The sequence below is a fragment of the Setaria italica genome, chromosome IX (genome assembly GCF_000263155.2).
Source record: "Setaria italica strain Yugu1 chromosome IX, Setaria_italica_v2.0, whole genome shotgun sequence".
NCBI classification, from domain to species: domain Eukaryota; kingdom Viridiplantae; phylum Streptophyta; class Magnoliopsida; order Poales; family Poaceae; genus Setaria; species Setaria italica.
The window spans coordinates 14,918,692-14,932,814 of NC_028458.1; the positions used below are offsets into that span (position 1 = coordinate 14,918,692).

General features: G+C 45.1%; 2 protein-coding genes across 3 annotated transcripts; one reads left to right on the forward strand and one right to left on the reverse strand.

The window, feature by feature from the left end:
* Window positions 1-3,175: 3,175 nt before the first annotated feature.
* On the forward strand, window positions 3,176-7,253 carry LOC101783901. Its single transcript, XM_004982690.4, has 6 exons — window positions 3,176-3,698; window positions 4,198-4,415; window positions 4,504-4,705; window positions 4,789-4,874; window positions 5,224-5,315; window positions 6,562-7,253. The coding sequence occupies exons 1-6, from the start codon at window positions 3,195-3,197 to the stop codon at window positions 6,828-6,830; spliced, it is 1,371 nt and encodes a 456-aa protein (XP_004982747.1). The 5' UTR covers window positions 3,176-3,194; the 3' UTR covers window positions 6,831-7,253.
* A 1,261-nt stretch (window positions 7,254-8,514) lies between these two features.
* On the reverse strand, window positions 8,515-11,882 carry LOC101784309 (WAT1-related protein At3g02690, chloroplastic). Of its 2 annotated transcripts, none has more exons than XM_012843142.3 (7): window positions 11,081-11,882; window positions 10,854-10,945; window positions 10,662-10,784; window positions 9,991-10,140; window positions 9,460-9,631; window positions 9,288-9,348; window positions 8,515-9,202 (listed from the first exon to the last, which is right to left on the reverse strand). In XM_012843142.3, the coding sequence occupies exons 1-7, from the start codon at window positions 11,676-11,678 to the stop codon at window positions 9,094-9,096; spliced, it is 1,305 nt and encodes a 434-aa protein (XP_012698596.1). In that variant the 5' UTR covers window positions 11,679-11,882; the 3' UTR covers window positions 8,515-9,093. The 2 variants fall into 2 exon arrangements, with proteins under 2 accessions (XP_012698596.1, XP_012698597.1); XM_012843143.3 differs by having other exon boundaries at window positions 8,521-9,202; window positions 10,898-10,945; window positions 11,081-11,631.
* Window positions 11,883-14,123: the final 2,241 nt, after the last annotated feature.

Genomic DNA, 14,123 nt, shown 5'->3' on the forward strand with positions numbered 1-14,123 from the left:
CGGAGGGCATCGGATGCTTGCTGGCAGTGTGCGCGGAATTCCATGGCGATCATCCGACGCCAGAAGTCAAAATTTGGGGTGTTGCACTGGATAACGGTCTGGATGGAAACTTTTAAGTTAGGCACAGAGTCTAGGATTAAAAATGCTATCCTGCAGAAAAGAAAATCATACAAATGGCGACAGCTTGATCTTGAGCTTGGAATAGTCGCAGGCACTACGTACTCCCTCCGGCCACGCCTAAAAACCTGGCTGCCTATTTATTTGAATATTGTTCGGGTCAAACTTTTGCAAGTTTATTTGGCTACTGATATCTTTTAGAATACTTGGACTAGGAAGACAAAAATCTTGCGTAGATTTATTGAGAATAATAGTTTATGTTATCGTAGTTGTATGGTTTTTTTTTTGCAAATATATTAGGACAAAGCATACCAGCCAAAAGCTACACTTTAAAAGAGAAGTAGTCTCTGCCCCAGTGTCAAACAATTATGACTCATCAAAGGACAAGGAGTGCGTGCTTAATCCATACTATGAAAATGAGAAACATTCAACTACAATCCTAAATAAGGTTGAGCTTGATCTACGTGAAAATGCCTTGGCCCGCATAAATGTGGGAGTCCTTTTTCCTGACTTTGAATTATTTCTATTTTCCTAATAAGGCGTAAAAGAGCCTAAAACTGTGCTTTCCCAAACTCATGGAGTTTGCGCGAAATATCTAATGCCTCTGTAACATAGCCTATCAATGCCTATGAAATGTTCTTGATGCATACTATGCTTGCATTTATCAAGATGCCTCATTAGCAATGTTTGTATTTCTCCACTAATTAATGGCCGACACCATTAAGCCAATCCCCCAAGCAAGCTTTCACAGGAAAGGACTCCCCAATGCCCGGACATGGAGCGATGGAGGGCACAAACAGGCAGGGCACGCGAATAAAGATGCTACTCCCCTACCACACTATAAAATTATTGTGGACGGCATCTTTTCCTAGTTCTGTAGCATAGAGGCTACGACGAATGTGGTCTTTTTTTCTCCAGGATCAGATGGTTCCTGCAGGAAATGAAACCAGTGATCCCCAGTGAAGATACCCTTCTCCCTGTCACGTCAGGCCACACTTGGAAGGATCAAACGGGTGGGCCAGAGCCCTCTTGACTTCCACAGAAAACTTAAAGGGACCTCCACTCCTGTCACTCCAAACAACATTATTTTCTTCCCTTTTGGCTTTATTTTGGGGCTTGGCACAGGGCAAGGGTTCAGGTTCCAGCTTGGAGATGTCATTGGAATTGGATGGGCCAGTGTGCCAACTGCCAACAAGCTAGGGGTCTCATGCCCACCGCCAAACCATGCATCCAGCCAAGAAATTCCATCGAATTTGTGGTCAAGACAGCTAATTGTTCTGCACCCTTGGTGGAGGATAGCAGCCTCAGCATGGGACCAACCCAGCACGGGTGCTGGGGAACATGCTGCTGCTTTGTGGTGAGGGGACTGTTCAACTTTTGCACCCACCTTTGGTGATTTTTAGGATCCTGGTGTATTCACCTTTTTACCAAGTAATAACTACCCAAAAGCTTCTCTATTTTTTTTACAAGAAAAAGAGATTGTCCATATGGGCATAATTCATCCGGTTTTGTGTTGATACCGCGGATAATTCGTATTCACAAAATATAAGCAATTCAACATTTATAATTACCTGCATACACATGTACATTTATAGCTACACAATTGATAAATGCAAATCTCTTATTAATAAATTCTACACCTGCATATCCTCCAAATTGATATTCAATCAAATTAATCAATATCCATATCATCTCAGGATCCATCTGTATTGATACTTATTTCCTTCTTTAAAATGCAGATGCAATTATGCAACCACGACCGAATTTTACACGTCTCCGGTCCGGCAGTTTTTGTTTTCTGAAATGGACCCGATACTCGCTACCAAGAGTTCTTTAAATAACACATTGACCATGAAGAAGAAAAGGCATCGGCCAAGATTGCTTAAACTCAAGCCAGAAAGCTCCCTGAAGCAAACAGAAGAGTGCGCTTGGGATGAAACATCCCTACAAAAGGCTAAAGTAGCGTTTCAGTCTGCTAGAGTAAAGGGTCAAGGGAATTGGAAAAGCCCTTGCCAGTTGCATAAAGGCCAAGCAACTTTTCAAAAAAAAAAAAATGAGGCTGCATCATTGCATGGTGGTGCTTTGCAAAAAAGCCAAGTGTGTGACGCAGGGAAGCCCTGGCTTGCAAAACTGGACACATTTAAGCGGTGTGACAAAGTTGGAAGTATGTCAATGAACGGGCTATCGGATCCACAAAAATTAGCATGCATTTACGCCTTTTTATTTTTTTTCATTCGGCTGAGTGGCCCCTTTCTTTGGAAGCGAGTGGGCCCGGCCGCCCGGGGGCATGACACGATGGCAACGAGCCAGAGCTGGAAAGCAATATTTTACAGATATACTGTTGCACGTTAACGGGTTATTGGATTTATGCAACAGGAGGATATGGAGATAAGAATGTCTCTGTTCCTAGTTTGCTTGTGATTTTTGCAGGACATGGTTAGAGGAGAACGTCTCTTTCATTCAGTTTGCTTGTGCACGTTGCCTAGCCACACGTTTTCCTTGTGAAAATGATTTCCACCTTTATATTGTCCATAAGTATAAATTCTGAATACCAAAGGGAGATCGTGCCATTGTCTCGTAGCCATCACGTATTTATCATTATTGCAGACGAAACAAACCAAGCTTCTTTTCTAGCTATAAGAAAGACGCAGATTGATGTAAACACACACCACATCAGCACACATCCATCAAAAAATGAATAACATCGATACTTATCTCTAACTATAAATCTTGAAACCATGGTTTACTCAAACCTAGTGGTTCTTCTCGATTCTCGAGAAGGCAAGAGTCTCTCATATGTAGGAAATTTTTAATCTGCTGATTGCATTTCCTCGAAATGATTTCTAATCTCCATAGATTTACATAGAAAATTCTAAAAGTTGACATCTATTGGCAATCCATGGTTGCCACTCGCACCATAAATGGCCTCTTAAGAAAAACCATATATGGTAGCTTAAATAACACAATACCCATAGTCCCTGACCGCTGAAGGAATCATATACCGGGTCCGGGGCGCGAGCTACCGGGTTCATCCCCAGCCCACGGGACCGGGCCTCCCTCCCTTACGTGACGTGGGGATGAGATCGCGAGGAGCGTTTGGTTTGGAGTCCGACACAGCAAAGGGAGAGAAGGACACACAGCAAAGCAAAGCAAACCGAAGCCGTTTCATACAGATACAGCCCCGCTCTTCTTCCTCCGCTCCCCTTGCTCCGCAGACCGCAGTCCGAATAAAAGTCCCGTCCTCTTCCTCCGCGCTTCAATCTCCCCCGGCGCACCACCTCTGTTCTTGCAGAGTAGCACGGAGGTGCAGAGTGCTGACGGGTTCGGTTGGATTCCTCCTGCCGGTTCGGTTTCTTGGGAGTTCTTCTTGGTTTTCCCGGAGCGATTTTGTGCGCCGCGAATTGTTGTGGCCTTTTGGGTTGGCTCGAGACAGAGTGGGAGAAGGGCGGCCGTGTGGAGAGGTGGGGACAGGGGAGGAGGCCATGGGCGGGCAGTGGGTTGAGGAGGGGATGCCGCCGTCCAACCTGCAGCGCTTCTTGGACTGCACCACGCCAACCGTGGAGACGCACATTCTCCCCAAGGTGACGCAATTGCCCCCCGTCGAGTTCTCGCCTTTGATGTTCTTGCTGGTCTCGGGCCGCCGCTGTCACGGCCTGCGTCGATCTGCGGCGTCTCGGGAGTTTCGGATTTGTCATTACTCGTTTCTGTGCACCCCGTAGTGTGGTGGGGGGAAAGATGGGCCTTTTTTTACTCGTTACGGCTCGTCTTTTACTGGTGCATCTTTCTGCGTTTTCTGATGGCAAATGTCCATCTCAAATTGTCGATGGCAGTATTGCTAGCACTGTTTTTTCCCCTTAATCAGGAGGATAGTACCATAGCATGTTTTACTAGCTGCGAGATTGTGATGCAGCTGTACCGATTCCTGCCATCTTGAATTCAACTCCGTCGAGTCAATTTCGCCTGCTCTTCAACTGTTTTATTAATGCTCTTGGGTGATTGACCATATTAGGGTCGCTAGCTGCTGTAGGCCTATTAATCATCGTCCTCTCTGAAAGTGAGACGCTGTTCATTTTGACCCAGACGAATGGACGATTGTCGACTGATGCTTGGCACCATGCTGAGACGGACAGCGTGGAGTACTTCAATCTTGCAGACCTCTGGGAGCAGTACTACGAGTGGAGTGCATATGGCGCTGGAGTTGCGGTGCAGCTTCCAGGAGGGGAGAGAGTCGTTCAGTACTATGTTCCCTACCTATCAGGGATACAGCTATATACCAACAAGGTCCTGACTGCATCTAGGTATGAACAAGAGATCCTTAGTAGTGTTGAATTTCGAGTTCAAGGTGATTTTGAGCTGTAAGCCAATCCGATTCTCTGTTTCATATAGGAGCTTTGGTGAAGATAATGGCATGGATTTGTGGAGTGATGATGAGGACAATGAGAAGATGTCGAGATCCTGGAGTTCGACATCTGATGAATCATTGTTCAACTGTGATGTGTTAGGGGCCAATAGGAAGCGCCCAGGGCACTTGTACTTTGAGTTCTTTGAAGTAGGTTCACCTTATGGAAGGGTCCCGCTCATTGACAAGGTGAACTTCTATGGCCTTTGCTGTGAGTTTATCTTGGCTGTTTTTTACGATCGCGATTCTTATATGATCATTGCCCTTTCTAGGTTTACGAACTATCCCAGGGCTTTCCTGGGTTAACATCACTGAAGAGTGCTGATCTTTCGCCTGTTAGCTGGATGTCAGTTGCCTGGTATGATCAAATTTATATCCACTGCTTATGTTATTTTTAAAGAATAAAAAATTGGCAGATGGTTTTTAGATAATGATCGGCACAAAAAACGGCATTGTCCTGTTATCTAGGACTTTGTAAAACAGGGTCATGCCTGTTCTGCTCTCCTCATGCTAATAATTTTCTAATTGAAGTACTTGTGCCGCATTCAATCTGCCTTAGCAGTTTGATGATAGATTTGAGTGCTTCAATAGTCCTTTGTTTTTAAATAGTAGCTGTTGTTTCTAGGTCAGTAGTCAATTCTTGTTTGTTTTCATTTTCAGTGAAGAAAGTGGTCACCACTGTCATTCATGTCTGCTACTTTGACTAGGTATCCTATCTACCACATTCCTTACCAGCGCAACGTGAAGGACTTATCTGCATGCTTCCTAACTTACCATACCATTTCCTCCTCGTTCCAAGGTATGTTTTGTTGCATTTTGGAGATTAGTTTGTACCATTTTGATCAATTCTCATGACACAAAGATTTCATTATCTCAATAGGCTTCAATACCAATGCTTCATGAACATTGCGATTGATGATATTAGTATTAATATCAACAATCTTCATACCATTGGGCCTTTAGTTTATTTCCATTAATGTTGTTTAGGATGTTGGTGTAGGCATCTGATTCAAATTTTACACTTGGGTTGTGCCTGGAAGAGCATGACCACACGATATAATGGCAGCTCTTTTGTCTTTTCCTAATGCAGTATTCTTATAAACATGTTCTCGTCCAATTTCTGTTCTATTTTGAGTTAGCGCTCATTCACATATAGAACATTTGTGCTTAATGGATGTAAAGTTATCATTTTCTCAAAGATTCTCTTTTGTCAAATCACATGATATGCCTTACAACATTACTATCATTCACAAGAACAGAGTATGTATAATTTCTGTGTACTGAAGAAAAGAATTCCCTGAGTCATCGATGTATGTTTTTAAACAGTAGAGACTGGTTGATCGAGTGGTCTTTAGTTTTCAAGCAATGAACTGTATATTTGGAAAAGGTGCAAGTGATGCTCCAGTTCCATTTCTATTCTCGAAAGATGCATATCATATATTCTAATGATGTGCTTTTTACTGCATACCAGTCAGTATCATATGCCATCTTAAGATCAGTTGATGGCTTATCTTACAAGAGTATGAGAGTTTCCTTTAAGGATTTGTTTGGCTTACTATTTGGCATCTAAATCGTCAACTTTGCTTCTAAAAGGCTACATGTCTTAGCGTTCAAGTTCATAGTTAAGGAAACCACTTGCTTAAACAAAAGGTTGGTGGCAGCAGTTCTTTGCCCAGTAAAGAGGAGGAAGAAGACTGTCTTGTCATGTACCATGGCTTTATTACTTATTCTTAGACATGCATTGGTTTCTTAATGACTAATAGTAGGCATATAACACGGAAGAAGACACATCTTCAAAGCAGGCTTGCTTGGATTGCAATATGTGCAAAAGCACCCAGGCAAACTAGCTGTCCACTTCAGAAGAGAAAAAAATGATACTAGAGTCCAAATCAAGCCAGATCTTTGAGCTTGACAACGATTTGCATGTTAAGACTTTGACTTCTTGAAAACTATTAGATACTATATACTTTATCACAGATCCACCAGTGGTGACCTTAGTACTGTTTTCAATCCACGGTAACCTCTGTTATGTTTCTTGTTCACAGATCAGGCACTTGAGACCATGACCAACGGTGGTTGTCATCCAGTCACCAGTGGGAAACAAAATGGCCATATTATGGATAAAAAGAGCAACACAGTATCACTCCCTCCATTTGGCCTTGCAGCACACAAGATACAGGGTTCTCTCTGGACCAACCCCATGGTAGGAGATCACAGAAAGATGGACTTCTACTTCAGTGCGGCGGACTCCTGGCTGAAGCAGCTTGGAGTCCAGCACCATGACTTCAATTTCTTCATCACTCACCCCATGTGAACCGCTGATCTGGAGTAGCTTGCAAAGAACCACATGGGTGCAGACTTGAAACTACTAAAATTACTTACACCACCAACAACAGTAGCAAAAAAGTTTACAGTATAGTGTGCTGGTATAAGTGAGTCTAACAGTTGCAGGATAGGTTTTATACTCCCTGAGTTTATTGCAGCGACATGTCAGGACTCGAATGGTTTTCTGTTTCTTGTTTCTTGGCAGAAGATGTAGCTGATCTGTACAGAAGTTTTGCAACTAATATGGTATCAAATGTTGCGGCTGGATCCATATTGTAGCTGTTGCCCTATGAAGTTTAGAGTGGCAGTCCAGGATGAAACTGCTTACGCAGACTCCTGTAGGACCTGAATCTGTTGATGACAATTTCAGTCTCTTCTACAGTAAGGCAGCCGTATCTACCTGTTTTCATTCTGATTGCTGTATTATTGAATCGTTTAAATAGGCAAGGCAATAACAGCAAGGTTATTGCGTAGCTTCCTTTGTGGGAACCCCCAAATTAAATGGCCATTAAAAAATGACAAACATATACAGCGCAGTCCCAAATTGTAGGTCGTTTTGACTTTTCTAAGTTCATAGATGTTTATATACACATAAATATAGTGTATGTCTAGATGCATATAAACGTCCATAAATATAGATAAGCTAAAACAGCCTACAATTTGAAATAGAGGGAGTACTGTTTAGTGCAATGAAGCAAGTTCGGACGAAAGTACAGGAAATCCAGTCTTTGAAGCTTTGCTAGATTTGTGAATGTGTTCCTCTGAAAAAGAGACTTTCCAGTTTAATTGAATATTTAAATAGAAAATTTTTCAGTGTCTCGGTGGTCACTGGTAAGAATGTGAACCTTCACTGTGAAAAGGGTTGCAAGTGGAAAACAAATGAGTAAAGAAACAGGCAGCATATTCTGCGTACTTTAGGAAATTCATCAGAATAAAATTACTCGCATATAGGTACCTTTTATATATATGCCTAAAGTGCACAGCATCATGTCTAGAGATGTCTGCCGAAAGAAATACAGGGTATTCTACATAAGAGCTATAGTTGAACTGTCAGGCAAATTTGCGAGTAGGTATTTCGCCGATGGCCATTTAATTGACACGGGGCATTATGCAAATTGTGAAACTGTTTATTATGCAAATTGTGAAACTGTGAAACACTGCAAATTTGAACCAACTAAAAAAATACAAAATCTAAAAAAATTTGAACCACTTCTCAATTTGTACGTGTCATCCTTGTGTAGGGGGTTATGCTAATCTTCTCTGTATCATTCCAATTTTATCAGATGTCTCCTAAGAGATATTTTAAAAGTCATGTGAGCAAGCTTATAAGTTAAGCTAACCTAATCTTTATTCTCGATTTGGCACTAAACCAATGTTTACACCCGGATCCAGGGTCCGCTTGGAAACTCGTCCGATTCGCATCAAACGGAGTAACGTGCACATGTAGGTCCGTTCTGCCGTGCGTTCTTGTTTAGTCAGGCTTGTGATTGGGTCCCTTTAATCCCGGCCCAGCCAACGTAGACTGGGCTATCCCAAACAGGCCCAGGCAGGATTATTACATGAAGTCAGAATTAAAACATTTTTTTGATAAGCAGAATTAAAACATGACAATGTGTCAAACGTAAAGACCCTGGCGTAATAAATATTCAGACATGACAGAAACACGGTAGAACTGAGCATATCAAACACCATCTGCTAAGACAGCTTTATAGTTTCTTTCGCAGAAAATGAATTTGCTTCATATCAGTCAAGGAAAGAAAGCTTTTGGATAGCGATACAGAATTACAGATACATACTCAAAGCCTGCCTTCCATCCATCCATCAACTATTCCCATGCTTACAACTATGTGTACAACGGGGCCAACTCCCCCCTCACTGAGAACCATATACAGCGTGAACAATGTCTTGCTATCAACTCTAATTTCTCAGCTCCACATAGGCATGCAATGTAAAAACTGAGAAAAATATTATTGCTATATCCTTGCGAAAACCAGCTGCGTGCCATGATCTAACCGGTCAATCTAATCATGTTGAAGAAGCTGATAGAACCTATTGGTTTTGCTCGAACTAATATCCAATTGTATAAACCTTGAACGGAGCGCAGCTCTCTTCAATCAGTATGATTTGCCTCAGTCTTCACGACTAATGTTCAGATTGCTGTCTGGTTCCGACAGTGATTTTAGGTGCTGCATGCAGCTCCCGACCATCTGTATGTGATAGAGATAGACACCACACAAGTATGAGATAGCCTCTTACTTCTCGCCTACAATGCTTCTGTAGTTAACCATGTAGATGGCAACCAGTGTGAGAAGTGCACCACCAATCTGTACAGGTGAGAAGGTCTCACCCAGGTAGAGGTACCTGAACAGCAAGGAGGTGGCAAAGATGAGTTTAAGATAACAAAAGCATTTATGGTCATCAAAGTTAGGTAAGGATCATGAGTTACCCGAATATTGATGCAAACATGGGGGTCAAGAAAGTGAGAGAACTTAGTGTGGTTAAGCTACCTGCAAGAATGAGAAACTAGTTAGTGATACATGATAACTTAGGGTGAATCGTGGATAATGCCATAATGCCAGCGATCGTAACGGCATTGGACTAGTAGGAAGCAATCATACCTCTAGTAGCATTGTAGAAGTATACACCATAGCTGATAGCACTGCCAAATACAGATGTGTAGCCAAGTGCTAGAATGTCGCTCCATGTAAGCTCTTGAATATGGCCACTCAGAGCAGGATCACGATTAAGAACAGAAATAACCAGCAGAGGAAGCCCTCCAATGATCATGTGCTGTCATAATGAGGACGTTAGCATTTAATAATGATGTATACATTTTAGGGCCATTGAAAATTTCAATAACATGCAGGAAAGGTAACATCTTCATTCCTGATGGAACCATTACATCAAATGCAATTCTAAGTTGCAGTTTATGCATCTGCCTCCCACAACATGAGTAATATATCAGAAATATACAATAAGCTCTGCAACAATGAATGGCTATATACATTGCATTCCACCAAATAAACTACCAATTAGCAATTCCAGCAAATATACATAATCAGTTGCAAAAGTAGACCCTGAAAAAGCAACATAAACAACAGTAGAGCTTTAGCACATGTGACACAAACTATCATCTTTGGATAACATACCCATCCTGTTGCCATGATTGGATCAGAGTACTTCGACACCCAGCGGACCATGATAGTTCCAACTGCCATGCTTTGAGCTGAGAGAAACATCAACCATTCCCCACTTCCCCAGATTGTTGCGTCATTTCCTTCAAGTGACAGTGCTGGAACCTAGTGAAATAAAAGTTAAAAAAAATGAAAGGACAGAACGCAGGAGACAGAAATGCACCTATAGTGCTATAGACAATCCACAAAAGAAAGCATTTTTAAAGAAGGCTTTAGTGTCATGGTTGAATTTCATGAAGTTCAAGATGACCTGAAACCACTTTCCAACGTTTTACCCATGATAGGTGATGTTACTATATAATTACTTCGACATAGTAACAGTGGAAAAGAATCTAGAACATTTGCCGAAGACAATTGTTTAGACACAATAATGGGATTTTGAAGTCCATAACGCAGGTGCGGCTCAAAATATTGAATGAGTAAAGAGCAAACACCGCTTCATAAAATGTCACCTTACAATGATATATGTATGCACTTGAAATGGAGAGAATAGTATATCAACAATTTAACTTGTCACCATTATAAATACAGGCCTCAATATAGCTAACCTCCCTAGTAGTCCCTACAGTGTAACCAATGCATAGAAAAAGTTTGAATTTGAAGCTCGCATCAGCAGAAAGCAAAACCTCGAGAAGCAAAAGCCCGGCCACACCCAGCACGAGCCCCCCAGCTCCTATCGCGCCAATAGACTCTCCAAAGAGCAGCGATGCGAGGATAGCTACCGTCAACGGCTGCGAGTCAATGATGACCTGCAATGGAGATTTCAGTCCCGTAAGGACCACCAGCTCAGTGCACAGGAGGACAATCCTAGTGCTTGCCTGAGGAGATAAGATCAGCACAGGGGGTTTGGATTTCGCCTTACACTCCCGAGCCCAGCCGACGTCTTCTGCAACCCCTCCGCGAGGAAGCCCTGCGAAAGCAAAAGAGAACAAGGACGGCTTAATAATTCCACAACCGCATACACAGCCACACTGATCCGCACGCTCAAAGATCACGCACGGCTTTCATCAGCTCTAATATAAACATGTGCGCTGCGATTTTGCACCTGGAAGCAGGCGGCGTCGATGAGCCCGAACGCGGCGACGGCGAGCCACGCCTCCCAGCCTGAGGGCTGCTTCCTGCCGCGCGCGGCGGCTAAGGCGACGAGCAGCGCGCCGGCCGGGAGCAGGCGCAGCGCGGCGACGAAGAAGGGCCCCGTCCGGGGGATGACCCCCTTCATGGCCACCATGGCCGTGCCCCAGAAGAAGAAGGGCGACACCAGGGACGCCCACTCCCAGAGCTCCTTCCCGGAGGCCGCGGGGGAGGCCGGGACTGCCGCCTCGCCCTCCCCATCGCCGTCGACCTTCGACGCGGCGGGCGAGCGGCGCGGGGAGGAGGGGAGCGGCGCCCTCGGCGCCGGCGTCGACGAAGCACTCGACGTCCGAGGCGGTGCCGACGCAGTCGAGCGAGTCGGCGGGGGCGGGAGGGGAGGGCGGGGAGGACTCGCGGCGCGCGCGCACGGCCGCGGAGCGGCGGGTGGGTGCGGGGGCGAGGGCGCGGAGGCTGCTGCGGGTGGAGCAGAGGGGCGGGAAGCGGGGAGGGGAAGGGAGCGGGAGGAGGAGGAGGAGGAGGCCGGCGGACGCGGGGCGCGCGGCGGCGGGCATCGTGGCCGGAGGCGGAGGCCTCGGGCGGAGAGGGAGGAGTGGGGGCGCAGCGGAGACGTGGCCACGTGGGATCTTTTCGTTTGGTTCAGTTCACCCGTGAGGTCGTGACGCTGCGAGGCTCAGGCGCTCAGCTCAGCTCGCGTTCGATCGCGCCACTCCCACCGTCGCACGGGTGCCTCGCGCCTCGAACGTGGTGCATCATGTATGGAGAGTTTGGACTCTGGGCTCGTTCGCGCCGTGCCAACCAGGAAACCTGGAAATCCCAGTTCCTGGTCCTCTGTGGTGGTGAATTTTGGAGGAAAAATGATGAACCCCTGTACCACCCCACTCCTAGCAACGAAATTGAACCTGCGTTCCAAATCAGCAGCCATGGCAGTTGAGCCCTCACGTCACATCTAGCCCATTCATCCTCTTGTCACGTCACATGGCCAGGCTACTGTAGCTATTCTGGGTAGACGCTGACAGGCCATGACTTCCTACCGGAGGAGATGGATGGGGCGGCACGACAGCTAGCGTCCGACCCTGGCAAAGCTGCCTACTTCAGGCAGCAAGCTCAGGCGTCCGATTTCGTCGGCCTGCGGCTGGCGTTGCTCTGCCTGGGCGGCGAGCTGCCTGGCAGGCAGCAAGCAAACAGGCCCAGCAGCGGATGGGGTGACGCGGCTGGAGCTGCACCCGGTGAACGTGATCCGCGGGGTTCGTGGCCTCAGCGGCTGCGTTCCATGGCCCCGTGGTGTTCGGCAATTGTGAATGCTTCTCCCGCGTGGGAATCGTTGGCCCCGCGCAGCAGCTGTGGGTGGTGCTCGACACCGGCAATGACCTCACTCCAGTGCAGTGCCAGCTTCGTCCGCCGGCGAAGAACTAGCTGATCCCCGTGGACGGCATCGTCACTTACTGCGCCTGGTGTTCGTGCCGACGAACGTGGTCGTGTTCATCGTCAGGAACGTGTAGTGCAGTAGATGTTGTTACCAAAAGATCATTAATTCTTTCTCATAGATCATAAATAATACAATTATGGGCGACCCAGCGTAGCGTGTCTCTCCGCCTGGTTACTAATTAGCCAACAAGCACGCACGATATGGTCACATGTATTTTCAGTCTCCTGCAAACGGCGTACCTAAAGGATAGTGAATTAACGCTAGCGGATACCTATGCTAGGTAGAAAGTTGAGAGGAACACGGCTCAACTGCGAGGAAGGCGACGAGCGATTTAGAATTGGCCTCTAGTTCATAGTCAGTTATAGTCGGTGATTATATATCCTCACAGACAGAGCTCACGGGCTCTTGGGCTCAAAGGCATCTACTAGACCTTATTACAAGCTCGGCTCAATACTACTCACTTCTCCGCTTGAAGCATCCGGCCCACGCGCCGTGCGTCTCGTTTGGCGCTCCTGTAAACGCCGCAGCTTCTTGGTTGCTTTCCTGTTCATGACAGCTAGCAGTTAGCACTGTAAAAGCCTTTTAGGCCAATCTCAGTGGGAGTTATTCTCCATAAATGATGAGCTACATAAGCAATTATAATGATATGACATTAGAGTTACGAATAGAGAGAAGAAGAGAAGAAATGAGTTTCATGGGAATAGGGATGAAACTCTCTTTACACAGTTACCAACACGATGAAATCTTCCACATGTCCATTTAGAGCTAGAGTTTCATTTCATCCCATCCTTTGTCCAATTAAAAGTTTCCATATCATTCATGATTTAATGTTATGGCTAGCGTTGGAAACGGTGAAATGAAATTTTGTATTCATGGTTTCATCCTACTAACAATGACGTGGCAGTTTTAGAAACAGTGATATAAAATTGATCACTGAGAATGGCCTTACCTCTTCTTCCTTCCTCCCCACCTCCCTTTGCAAGCTGCCAACTCCATCCATCATTCTTCCCGTAGCCTTTCTATCAGATCAAGAAAAACCCATTCTTTTGGGGGGTTTCTCGATGTATGAACATCAGCAGCACATAGGTACGGAGCAAGAAACTTAGGGTGTATTTGGCAGAGTTTCCAGAGCTGATTCTCTGCTGATTCCAGCAAGAGCTCTGCCAAATGGTTTTTTAGAGAGAATTGATTCTCTGCTGATTCTGTGAAGTGATTCTCTGAAATGAACTAAGAGGTTGGGAGCTGAAAAAAAAGTAGCTTCTCCTTATTCTGTGAAGTGATTCTCCATCCTGATTTCAAAAGTTTATGCTAGAGAATAAAAAAGAATCACTTTTAGCCACAAAATCACTTCTCCCAGAGAATCAGCTCCCATAAAGAATCAGAATTAGATGGAGCTCTACCAAACAAAACATTATTTTTCTTTGTAAGGAACTATCAGTGGCTAGCTTTCTTTAGAATTTGATCAAATTTAAAATTTTCTATTATTAGTGGCTAGCTTTCTTAGAATTTTTACGCCATAGGGGCATAGGCCCCCGCCAGCCCCCTGCCCTATCCACCCTTGTGCCCACCT